At 48.3% G+C, this 12,911-nt stretch overlaps 1 protein-coding gene across 2 annotated transcripts in view; it reads left to right on the top strand.

Annotated features, from left to right (window-relative positions):
* Window positions 1–12,911, top strand: part of UBASH3A (ubiquitin associated and SH3 domain containing A) — a 43,816-nt gene that overhangs the window by 7,771 nt on the left and 23,134 nt on the right. For both annotated transcript variants that reach the window (XM_037831338.1, XM_037831332.1), the window contains exons 3-6: window positions 119–305; window positions 3,358–3,556; window positions 6,384–6,553; window positions 7,288–7,496. In XM_037831338.1, the coding sequence (XP_037687266.1) occupies window positions 119–305; window positions 3,358–3,556; window positions 6,384–6,553; window positions 7,288–7,496 (765 nt within the window). The remainder of the gene's footprint in view (window positions 1–118; window positions 306–3,357; window positions 3,557–6,383; window positions 6,554–7,287; window positions 7,497–12,911) is intronic.

The raw sequence follows: 12,911 nt of genomic DNA, 5'->3' as shown, positions 1-12,911 counted from the left end.
ACACGCAAATGGTGCTCAGCATGATCCATTATTATGAGCTGCAGTCATTGCTACTGTTTGTCCTCAATTTTGCTGTTTGCCCTGATGGTAGATGATCATGGCCTGTTCTTTCTTGCAGGCTGTGTTGTCATGGCAACGACCCTTCTCTAGATGACCCCATCCCACAGGAATATGCTCTTTTCCTCTGTCCCACGGGAACCATGCTGGAAAATCTCCAGGAGTTCTGGAGAGAGAGCAAGCGTCAGTGTGCAAAGAACAGAGCTCACGAGATCTTCCCCCATGTGACACTTTGTGACTTCTTCACGGTGAGTCGGCCCCTTGTGCCTGAATGCTAACTCCGCAGCTGAAGTCATATTCCTGTGATAACTAGGTAACGGGGAAGAAAGGAAGGGACAGCCTCATGGTTTGGTAGTTCAGCACTGCAGGATTAGGTGGCCCTGGGTCCCTTATTTCCTCCCTGGAATCATCTGGTCAACTCCTATTCATCCTTCAGGACCCAGCTCATTTATCCCCTACTTTTTTTCAGTCTTCCCTCAGGCAGAAGGAGTCACTGCCCTTTGTGCTCAAATGGCACTTACCATGTTGTATTGCAATGTGTCTGCCACTACCCTGAGTCCCTCAAGGGAAGAAGGATGCTTTACTAATCTTTGTACCCCACCTACCCCAAGACTAGCTGAGGAATGGGTGATTGTTGGCCAGTCACAAACACAGGACTTTCCCTGCCCGAGGACAGACAGTCTCTGATTTAGGTTACTGGAGAAGCCTACTCTGCATGTGTTTTCCTGGGCACTGTGGGGCTGAGCAGACAAAACTAACAGGGGTGCACTTGGGCAGCTCTGTAAGGGTCCTGGGAAGGAAGGGAGGGCCCAGAGGTTGTTTGAAAGAGACAAAGGAAGTGTGAGAAGGAGGGAAGGAGCAACTGATTGCCACTTCCTCTGTGGTTCCCCACCAGAGAAACCTGGAGAGGGGCACACCCAGCGTCTGTCACGTCCTGCCTGGCCTTTGGCAAACTCTGCCTGGTTCCACCCATTTCAAGGGATTCCACCAGGCCCCAAGGATGGGGGCTCCCATTGCAACTGCAAGTGAAGGCTCTGCAGCCCTGGCTGGAAAGGGAGAGAGCAGACTGCTGCAGGGAAGATGTTTTCCAATACATCGCGGGAGAACCAGCGCCCCTTCCAAAGCCTTTGACACGTGCTGACCAGCCATCCTGGTTTGCCTGGGGCTGGGGTGTTCTCGGGGTGCAGGGCCTTGGTGCTAAAACCAGGAAAGTTCCAGGAATTCAGGATGAGCCAGTCACCCTCCTGGACACCTGTGGGTCTCTGAGACAGCCACACCCCTTTCTGGCCTGTCCTCGAGAGCTTGCCAAGGAAAGAAAGGCAGCCAAAACTGGGCCACAAGAAGTGAGCTCAGAAACCACATGCGCTCAATCATGGCACCAAGAGCAGGCTCCGGCCTCCACGCCCCTGGCCCTAACCTGTTGAGGCACACACATGGACACACATGCACGTACACACACACAAGCATGTGTGTGCACACACGACATGGCTCCTGCCTCCTTCCTCTCGGGGTTACACCCACCCCCAGCCGCTCCCTGCACTGTCATGACTAGCTGAGGGCCCTTTCAGGGGAAATAGTGTAACAGAGAGTCACTCTCCGCCTTGGTACAGAAAAATGAAAGCGTGAGGTCAGCAAATCATGACGCCAGTTACATCTCTGCTTATGTGACTCTACACTTGCAAATTACATGCCTGAGACCAAGGAAGTCGGTGTGGATGGATTCATAAGCGAGGACACATTTGGGCAGCGGTTACTGGAGAAGCCTGCTCTGCATGTGTTTTCCTGGGCACTGTGGGGCTGAGCAGACAAAACCGACAGGGGTGCACTTGGTGAGCTCCTGGTCCGGGAGGCAAGATGGAAATGTACGTTACAAGCTCTAATATGATTCTACACTACAGGGCACAAAAAGTGCTGTGGGACATGCAGAGGAAGCCAGATGGCTGGGCAGAGAAGGCGTTTGGCCAGTTTCCCGCTGGGGCCGCTGCGTCCATGTCTTCACCGGGGCACTTGGCGGCCACCTGGGGTCAGGAGGTGTCCTGGGCGCGGCAGGCAGCCACGGGCCCAAGGCTGAGAGGCGCTCTGGCTGGAGGTCCAGTGCAAGTGGGGAAGGGAAACAAGAGGGCAGCGTGTGCAGGGCCAGCTCCTCAGGCCTTGGAGTCAGGCTGCCCAGACGCAATGCCCCTGGTGCCTGCAGACGGTGAAGATGCCCAATAGGGAGAGCTGTGTGCTGCAGCTCAGAGGGACTGGGAAAGAGTCTGGGGGAGGGGGGCAGGGGCTGGCGTCTTCCAAGAAGCAGACACCAGGCAGGATTTGGGAAAACACTTCTGAGGATGAAAGAGAAGAAAGGGCACCCAGAGCCTTCAGACATTGGCTCTGAGGCCCGTGGAAGGAGAGGGTCAGGAGTAGGGCCTGGGGGTTGGGGGCCTGAGCCACAGCCTGCAGCCCTGCTCTGAAACACCCTACAGCTGTGCCAGAATCTACTGGAAGCTTCAGAAGCTGAACAACGGCATCCTGAGCAAAGCAATGGACCCCAGAGTTGTGGGCTGTACTGTGTCCCCACAAGATCAAAATCAAGTCTGATGTCCCATCTCATGACTGGACTCGTGTTTGGAAATAGGGTCTTTGAACACATGATGAGTTAAAATGAAGCCAAACTGGAGTGGGATGAGGCCTGATCCAATCTGACTGGTGTCCTTGAAGGTAGAGGAAATTTGGACCCCGAGACAGAGACACAGGGGAAAAGACGGCCAGGTGACAACAGGGGCAGAAAAAGAGCATCACGGATGGCTGGAGCCACCAAAACTGAATGAGGCAAGGAGCAGATTCCTCTCTACAGCTTTCGGGGCACTCAGCCCTGCCGACACCTTCATCTGGGGCTCTGGCCTCCACACCTGGGAAAGAGTGAATTTGTGCTGTTTGAAGGCCCCAGATTCAAGGTGTTTGTCACAGCAGCCCTAGAAGCTAAGACCCCTGGGCATAGGGAAGAGGGACTGGCTCAGAGTGGTGCAGGGGCTGCATCAGCATCACCTGGCAGGAGGGATGGGGGTCAGGTGACAAGGTGTCCACCCCAGGCACCCAAAAGACACTCCACTCCACAAAGGATTTTACCAGAATTAAAACTGATCACAACCACAGAACAAAACCATAACCCCAAATCCCCAGGGACTGGATAAATGATATTCTAATGTTTTGAACAAAGAAGGGTCGCCTTTGATGGTGGCATATTTTTTATTAATTAAATTAATAGATGATTTTCTAATAAGAGAGGGGGAAACATGCTGTCTGTGTCTTTTCCATTAGTGCGAAGACCAGAAAGTGGAGTGTTTGTACGAGGCTCTGAAGAGAGCTGGGGACAAGGTCCTGAGCTCCTTCCCGTCTTCCGTCCCCCTGGTCCTCCACTCGTCCGTCAGCTACCTCGGCTTCTTCATCAATGACAGTCCCGCAGACACCCTCCGGGAATTCGCGGTGACGTTCGCCACGGAAGCGTCTGTCTTAGCAGGTAGGCTGCCCCGGCCAAGCGCGGCCCCGTGAGCCAGTTAACGAGGGGTCCTTTGTCTCACCGGGCTGTGTTCACCCACCTCCAGAGCAGTGGGACGATGCCACAGAGCAAAGTGTCGAGGCTGTTCTGTAATGCACGATGGTGGCGTTGAATGTGGAGGAGCCCACCAGCTGGCTGGAGGACTGACTTCAGCCAGTGTGCTTAGCATGGTCTTAAACCAAGACTGAGCAACTTAACTAGAGCCTCCATCATGAGTCAGTATATCCTTCGGTCAGGTAAGCAAATAGGAAGATTCTGAGAAACAACAGTGGCCTTTTCCTTTTTTGGTGAGAATCGCCTTCCTTGCGTTGATGTGGTTTTTCGAAACCCCAAGCCATCCTCCAGCAGCTTGGGAAGCCATCCCAGCCAGGTCTCCCAAGCATCATGCGTGTGTGTTTGTGGGGACACGGGGGCGATGGGGCTTGCAGGCCGGGGCACACCCAGGGACCTCAGGATGCCCCCCCAGCCCACATCCAACTTAGGCATCTCTCCTGGCAAGGGCAGCACTGTGTGCAAAATACAAATCCCAAATTGGTTGATTTCCATTTTTTTTTTAGTGTGCACTTACTCTCCTCTTCTTGACTTCTTGGTGGAAAGACTGTCTAGACTCACCTGGAGAATCAGCAAAATGCCCCTTTCTCCAAACCCCAGCCCTGGTCTGGAGATGGAGGCTACAATGGAGGTTTAGTGGGTAGAATTCCAGGCTTGCCACCAAAGATCTGGATTTGACTTTTTCCTTCGCCTCCAATTAGGATTGTGACTTGTTTCAAGTCATTGCAACTCCCTGAGTCTTTTTTTCTTTATACACAAAACAGTGAGGGCTCTTGCTCCTCAATATTGAAACAGTGTAGCCAGTTTCTGCAGAGCCTCCTGTCCCAGATCCTGGTACACAGAAGGTGCTCAATATGGGCATGATTTGCTGACTCTGACACCTGTAGAGGCTGCGGCATGCTGCTAGGAAGACTCCCCTAGCAGGTGTTTGTCCTGCTCCTGTGCCTTAATGGGTACGAAACACAGAGCCCGGCCCCATAACCCAGGCACTTGGGTTTCTATCTGTGCCCTGACACCTCCATGGGTCATAGTTGTCAGATTAACCATAGTTCTTGCATCTCTGTGTGGCTTGTCTCCTTGGCAGAAATGTGAGTTTGAATGATTGCTCTATAATCTCCTCTAAAAGGACACAGGGATTCTTGTTGTCCTGATACAATGTATCAGCCACATGCCTGCAGGCTCCGCAGCTCAGGTTTCCCTACTGTCCCGTGGCATCACTGGCCCCATTTTACAGATGGGAGACTGAGGCTGGGAAGGCTAACGTGGCCTGTCAGAGGTTACTTAAGCAGCCAGTTGGAACCGGCTCTGTCTAGCTCCACACCAGCTGGGCTTCCCTGCTGACCGGCCCTGCTTCCCGAGAGCGGGCTCTGACCTCACGTCCATCCCTGACCCCGAGGCGGCTTCTGCCCTGCCCTTCAGTGGCCTGTGCCCTTGGCCTGACCTTGAGTGTCCCATCCTGTAAGGCACCCTGACCATGCTGGGCCCTACCAGCAACACGTCCCCACAGGCATGAGCCATGGAGAGAAGCCAAGACAAGGGCCTATTTGGAGGTTGGGTGGAGGGACTCAGTCATGTGCTCCACCAGCCTGTCCCAGGCCTCACTGACTCATGTGGCAAGGCCATCCCTCCCCCCACTGCTAAAAAATGTCAGAAAAGGAATTTCCCCACTGTCTACGTGCCCTTTTGCTTTAGTTTTCTCACCCCAGCAGCTCAGGGCTAGCTTAGAGACCTTGACGTCAGCCACTTTGCTACCAAAGCCTCGGGTATAGGATGTAACAGCCCATGAGGCCCCCCAGCTGGGCTCCCAGGATATGCTTGCCCCATCCTTGGTGCTTTCTAAGAGGAGAGGAGAGTCTGGTACATGTTTCTTAGGTGAGAGACGTCAAAGGCTATTAATATTTACTGAGCACCTCCTCGAGACACAAGGCCAACACCCCAGAGCAGGCCCAGCAGGGAGCTGCCGTCACCCTCACGTCACTGCGGTGGAAACTGAGCCTGATTCAGGCCGAGATGCTGCCCCGGGTGGCCCAGCCAAAACAGGCAGAATGAGCTCAGACGCCAGGTCTACCCGAAACCAAAGTCCACACTGTTTCCATGAAAACATCGCCTCCCCGGAACATAAACTACTTTATGGCCGGCTGAAATCAGATCCCGGCTGCTTTGGTGATGCCAGCAGCCAGGCTCGCCAAGCTGGGGAGAGGACTGGCAGGGAGAGAGGAGTGAGAGGCAGGGGCAGGCAAAAGGGTCTGTGGTCTGCCCCTCTGAGCGCTTCCTGTGTGACCAAAGGGAGCCAGATGTTGAAGATGCCCCATGTTTTACAGAGTTGAGCTGCCAATGGAGTTTTCTTCCTCAGACTTTAAAATCGAACAAAAAGCCACTGACCTGGGGGAACAGGTGTGTGGCTCCAGGTTGCTGGGGCTTTCCCACACCCGGGGAGGCAGGAGGAGATGCAGAAAGGAAAGGTTTTCACTTTGTGCATCTTAACCATGTGTCTGGGCAGATGACTTGCAAATTGATGGACCCCAGAGACGATACACCCACATCTCTACCTGCTCGTCTTTCCCACCTCCTGGGAAAGTCTGCAGGTGAGCTGCGTGTTCAGGCAGTGCCAGGGCAGAGGAGGATGGAGTGAGGAGAGGCAGAAGATGTGCAGTCATCTCTGCCCCAACCTAGCCGTGGGGCACTGGCTGGTGGTAAAGGGGCCCCGACATCACCTGCATCTCACCTGTCTTCACAGACTGCATCGTGAAGCCTTGCACCAAGCAGCTGCACCTGACCCTGGCCCACAAGTTCTACCCCCACCACCAGAGGACGCTGGAGCAGCTGGCCAGGGCTCTCTGCCCAGACCCCGGCTGCCAGTGGACGGCCGCGCTCTACTCCCGAGACATGCGGTTCGTGCACTACCACGTGAGTTCACTGGGGGTGCTGGGCTGGATGGTCCCACCAGCACTGACTCCAACTCCACTGACAGTGTCTTTGCAGAAGGAAGAACGTCTATTGCTTCTCTAGAAGTGATTGCTTCCTTGTGCAATTTGTGCAATTTGGGACCAGCGTTCTTTTATACTAGTTGCAGACATGCAGATTTGAGAACAAAATGCAAACACTTCTGATATGAATAAGAGCCTTGCAAAGATTTACAAATGCACTGTTTTGCTTATTAATTTGTTTTAAATAATGATTTGGGTGAAGCCTCATGCCAAGACTTCCCTATGAACTGATTGCCTTAGAAAGAAAGCATGTGGCGCTCCTTTCAGATCCAAGGAAAAAAGTATGAATGAATCCATCATGTTCTTTGCCTTAGAAGATATAAATAATGTCATGAAAGGAAGGTGATGTGAAAGTCTGGTTACACTTTAAGATCTTTCATATAAGATAGAAACGTGTACTAAAATTTATTTCTAAATCTACTAAAAGAATGCTGTGTTGTATTTCATTATATTCTATGTATACATTCAATGTATACATAATGTATAATGTATACATTGTTAAACAGAGACTTCGGTGTAGTTTTGGAGGCAGGGAACACATCAGGGGAGCCTGAAAGCAAGAAGCAAAGTGTAAATGGGCCACGATGCAAACAAAGCTGTCATTTCCTGATACAATCGTTGCTTGAGAAATTAAAATGCTTCCCTCTTTCCCAGACCTTGAGAGCGCTGTTCCAGTATAAACCCCAGAACATGGACGAGCTGATGCTAAGTCCTGGCGAATACATCTTCGTGGACCCAACTCAGCAGGAAGAAGCCAGCGTAGGCTGGGTGATTGGGATCTCACAGCGGACGGGCTGCCGAGGCTTCCTGCCCGAGAACTACACGGAGCGAGCCAGTGAGTCCGACACCTGGGTCAAACACAGGTAAGTGCAGCCCCTGGGGGCAGCCCACACAGGTGTCTTTGAGCCTGTGTCTGAGATCACCCATCTGAAAAAGGTGGTTGAAGTTTTTGCACACTTCTAGAACATTGCATCATTGGTAAGAACTGCATTCTCCTTAGTGGCAAAACTGCCCCTGCAGGTGTACAGTAAATATCTTGATTGTTTTGTGGTTTTCTGCTGATACATTCAAAACATGAATTATTCCATGTTACTTTTCTGAGATGCTAATCCCAAAAAAGTTGCAAAACACTACTTCCTTCTGAACATGATAAATTATGATCAGAGGTCCTGACTTGGGTTTATTTATTCTTCCAATCACCGAGAAGTCCTGAGATGTGTTATTAATTTTGTATTACTGTGTAATAAATTCCCACAAACTTAACTGTACAACCACAATATATTTATCACCTCCTTGAGTTCATGGGCAGGATCAAGCATGGCTTAGCTGGATCCTCTGCCCAGGTTCCCCCAAGCTGGGATCAGGGGATCCCCTGGGGTGACATCTCATCTGAAGCCCAGGACCTCTTCCAGGTTCACAGGGTTATTGGCAGAATTCATTTCCTTGAAGCTGTAGGACTCGGGGCAGCTTGCTGCTTTGCACTCAGCCTGAGAATCCCTTCATCTTACCATCTTTAGCATCCTCTGGAGAGTCTGAATTTCCAAATCGTCAGGTCATATCTCTTTTTTTAAGCAGTTCTTCTCTCAATGCATCTCTCTCCTCTTGCATTTTGCCATAAGCAGATGATACTGTCAATACTCTGCTTGGAAACTTATTTCTACAACCAACTTCGTTGCTTAGAAGCTCTGCTTGCCACAACAATTTCACTGAGCCTTTTGCCACCACATAATTTTTGCTTCCAATTTCCTATAATGTGTTTCATGCCCTTCTGAGCCCTCACCAGCAGCACCTTTAACAACCATATTTCTACTAAAACAGTCTGTTCAAGGTGATTTAGGCTTTCTTTTTCATACTTCTCAAAATTCTTCCAGCCTCTGCCCACTGCCTGGTTCCAAAGCTGCTCCTACGTTTTGGGTTTTTGTTACAGCAGCATCTCACTCCTGATACTAAATTCAGTATCAGTAAGTGTTTCCCCAGAGAAGCAGAACCAGTAATTTTATATATATATATATGGATTTATTATTACAAGGAATTTGCCTTATGCAATTGTTGGAGCTAAGAAAGAGTAAGGAATCAGGAAGGGAAAATCACAAGTGAGATGGAAACCCATGGGCGGGAGCCAAAGCTCATCATCTGCAAGTGCTAATCAGGAGGGACCGTCCAGGGAGATAGGCGGGTCCTTGCGGACACAGGTGTTATTTGGAGTCTCTGAGCTCGGAGAAGGCCTAAGCTCTCTTTTAAAAGTCTTCCTACCAAATAGGTCAAGTCCAACCAGGATCATCTCCCTTTGCTTAACTTAATGTCAACCACTTAGAGACTTTTATCACATCTGCATGAAGTCTTCACAGCAGCTTCTAGAATAGCATTTGGTTGAATAAATGGGAGGAGGTGTGTGTATGCTATAAAACAGCTGCTGCCTTCCTTCCATCCTCAACTTCCATGAGAATGTCCCCTGTAGCCCACCCTGATCAGAAAGGAAATTCTGGGAGCAGCTGCTCAGGCTGGCCAGGTTGACACAGCACAAAGCCCTTTCAAGGTGAGTGTTTGCACTCCCTCCTCCCAGGCCTTGATTAGAAAAATGGAGGGTAAAGTCCCTACATGAAAAAACCCACAGTAACAAGAGAAGGGGGCCGCACCTCTTTGTGTGTCTGTGGGTGGGAGGTCATGGAAGGGGGTTCTGATAAAGCAGATGGTTGGAAAAACTGAATAAGAGTGTGAGGAGCAAGGAGAAGGCTTGAAAACACCATCTGTTGTGCTCCGGAGCTTACCAGGGCCTTGAGAGGGGTGTGACTGGTGAAGAGGCTGGAAAACACATGGCCCATCCCTTACCTCCAGGCAAGGATGCTTTAAAATCACTTTACTATTTCACTCACTTTCTTAATTCTCTCCTGAAAACCTCCACAGCCTCCCCTAGGTGTTTTTTCCTCCTACAAATGAATGAATCATTAAGTTGAACACAGATGTATTAGCCACCTGCTCAATCTACACGTTTTCAGGTCCATGCTGCACATTTGCTATGGAGAAATATTTACCAGCATCTCTACAGCTACAGAACATTTTCCTGTACCCCTTCCTGTCGAGGTTGTGCACAAAGCAAAACCATGAGAATCATGCCATTTTATTTCAGTAATCGTTGAAAAGTATAAGGTAGTCAATACATAACTAATGGGACTAGCATTTTGAGTAAATTAATAACAATGCATTTTGAAGGGCTGAAGTAAGTGATTGCTTATCGAACACTTTTTCCCAAACAACAACAACAAAAAAAGAAGAAGAAACAGCAAAAACTGATTTCAACACCAGTGCCTAACAAACTCTTAGGACAAATGACTAAATATTTCAAGAAAGAGTAGTTTAAAATTGGAAGCATTTTCTGAAAATATTTTTTAAAAGAGATCAATTGATTATGGCTGGTTTATTTAAGTGAGTGTCACATTCTTTCCTGCTAATCTCAATACGCTGAGGTTTGTTTTAGCATTTGTGCCCCTGGGCTGCCCAACTATACATAATGACTATTCAACACACAGCCAGAGGGGATCCAGCAGTTCCCAACAGCTGCGGATCTCTGTGATTAGCAAGATGCTCCATATAATGTTAAGTTGAAGCCATTTAACTTCTTACCCTAATTAATAAACACCAAGGACCATAAAATACAAATAGGGAAGGAAAATGCAGCACCAGTCATTTGATTTTACTTACCAATGTGTTGATTTATAATCCACCTCATTCAAAAAAATGTTAAGGCAACTTAAGAGATGAGTAACAGCTCTAAATGCTTACATTCTACCTACCCTATACCAGGCTCTGCTCCAGATGTTTACCTTGATTAATTATTAATACATTTAATCCATGAGGTAGGTACTGTTACTGTTCATTTTACAGATAATGAAACTGAGTCACAGGGCGATAAAGTAATTTGACTAAGTTCACATCGTTACTGAGTAGAGGAAGCAGGACTCAAACTCCATCCTTCCAACCATTATTTAAACTGCAGATAGAAGATACAATTAAGTTAAGAATAAGTCATTGATGATTGTATAACAATGTAGCTTACAAGTGGTGACACTGTGATTGTGAAAACCTTGTGGTTCGCACTCCCTTTATCTAGTGTATGGATGGATGAGTAGAAAAATGGGGACAAAAACTAAATGAAAAATGGGGTGGGATGGGGGAATAATTTGGGTGTTCTTTTTTACTTTTATGTTTGATTCTGATTCTGATTCTTTGTGATATAAGGAAAATGTTCAAAAATAGATTGGGGTGATGAATGCACAACTATATGATGGTACTGTGAACAGTTGTTTGTACACCATGGATGATTATATGATATGTGAATATATTTCAATAAAACTGAATTTAATTAAAAAAATAAGTCATCGAAATAAGTTATAGACATCCATACTACAGGAGACTAGCTGTTTTAAAATAAGCCTGAGGAAGTGTTTTACATACTGGTGTGGAAAAATATCCAAGACACATGGTTAAATGACAAAAATAAGTTGCAGAACAGTATATATAGCATGGTACCATTTGTAGGAAAAGGGGAAGTCATGCATATCTGTGTTTATAAATATGCATATGTATTCATAGGCCTGATGTGTATTTATATACATGTATATGCCTAAAAAGTCCCTGGAGAGGAAATCTCTAGAAACTCATAGCAGTGGTCACCCGTGGGAGTTAGGGGTGGGAGCTGCAGAATGGACAGGCATGGAAGGGAAGCTTGGTATTCTCCACTATTTTATTTTTTTCTGTTTGAACCATGTAAATGTATTACTTATTCAAATAATGTATTGATTATCTCAAATTTTAACAAGAGAATGTAAGAAATTTGAGCCAAGGGGAGAATAAAGGTAGAGAAGTAAGACCAAGCCGGGCCTGCCCAGCCAGCGCTGCGAGTTTCCTGAGTCTGAGCCTTCCCTGTCCAGTGGAAGCACAGATCCTGCAGGCCGCCTGTCCAGGAGGGAGGCAGTTTTGCTGGTGGAGAATGTCCCTGGGTCCAGCGGCCACATCAGAATCACAAGGGCCTGTAGATGCAATCAAATGCAACCCCTCCCACGGGAGAGACGAGAAAATTCGTAGCCAGGGGGGCAGGGAGGCTGGGCAAAGACAGACTTAAGAACTCCCTTATTTCCTTTTAGAACCAACTTCATCAGTCACTGACCCAATAAGTCATTGAAGGAAAAGCAGGTGAGGAGATGTTGGTTACACCTGAGCCGACCATCTAACCTCCAGGAGGCGTGTGGCCTACCGGCAGCCCCTGCAGCTTGGCCTGTCCTTCCTCCCACCCCACCTGGGACACAGCAGAACCGTCAGACAATTGGCAAACCCGGGTCTGTTCAGAGCTATGCAGTGAGGGCTATAGTTTGTGGCTATTGTATTAATGGCTTCACAATTTATACACGGGGTCATCTGTCACCAACATAACTATTCCAGCCTGTCCGCCTGGCGCTTCTGGGACTAATCTTTCTAGAGACAAGTTTCCCTTGGGAATTAATAAACATTAACAAAAATCACAATAAAAGGAGAGAAAAACCAGTGCAGGGCTTGACGCTGTGTGGTGTCCGGGTTTTGAAGCTCCAAATTCTTACTGGGGAGCACTGAGACCCCTGACAAACCGTGCATGGGATGTGGGATTATGGGCCAGCACAGCAGATCATGAGAGCTGTCGGACCCATTGTCCAAGCTAAGCCTTTCTAAACCTCTCAAAGTGCACTTTGCTATAAACCAGAAAATAGTTTCTGAATGTCTTGGGATACACTAATGCCAGGTCCCAAGGCCAGCCGACCCGTGAGCACAGAGAGACAGGTGCTCAGATAAGGCCATCCTACAGCCATGGGGTGCTGCACACCCACGTGGCGTAGCCAGCCCGAGCAACGAGAATTGCTGGCCATACGGTGCCAGAGAACAGATCTGCAAATGCCCCGACGAGGAATCTCCCGCCCTCCATATAACGCAGAGCATGTTTCCGCCGTGACTTTGCAGATAGGAGGCATGCTATCATCACCTGTCACCAATAGAGCTCTGCCAGCCTTTATTTTTTTAATTTTTAATTCAATTTTATTAAAATATATTCACAAACCATACAGTCATCCACAGTGTACAATCAGTTATTCACAGTACCATTATATAGCTGTGCATTCATCACCATGATCAATTTTTGAACATCTTGAACATTTTCATTACTACGCACAAAAAAGAATAAGAATAAAAATTAAAGTAAAAAAAAGAACACCCAAAACATCCCATACCCCTCATCCCTCCCTATTGTTCATTTA

The sequence above is a fragment of the Choloepus didactylus genome, chromosome 1, assembly GCF_015220235.1.
Source record: "Choloepus didactylus isolate mChoDid1 chromosome 1, mChoDid1.pri, whole genome shotgun sequence".
Taxonomy (NCBI): domain Eukaryota; kingdom Metazoa; phylum Chordata; class Mammalia; order Pilosa; family Megalonychidae; genus Choloepus; species Choloepus didactylus.
Note: the sequence above shows the minus strand (reverse complement) of the source record. Positions and strands in the feature narration are given on the sequence as shown.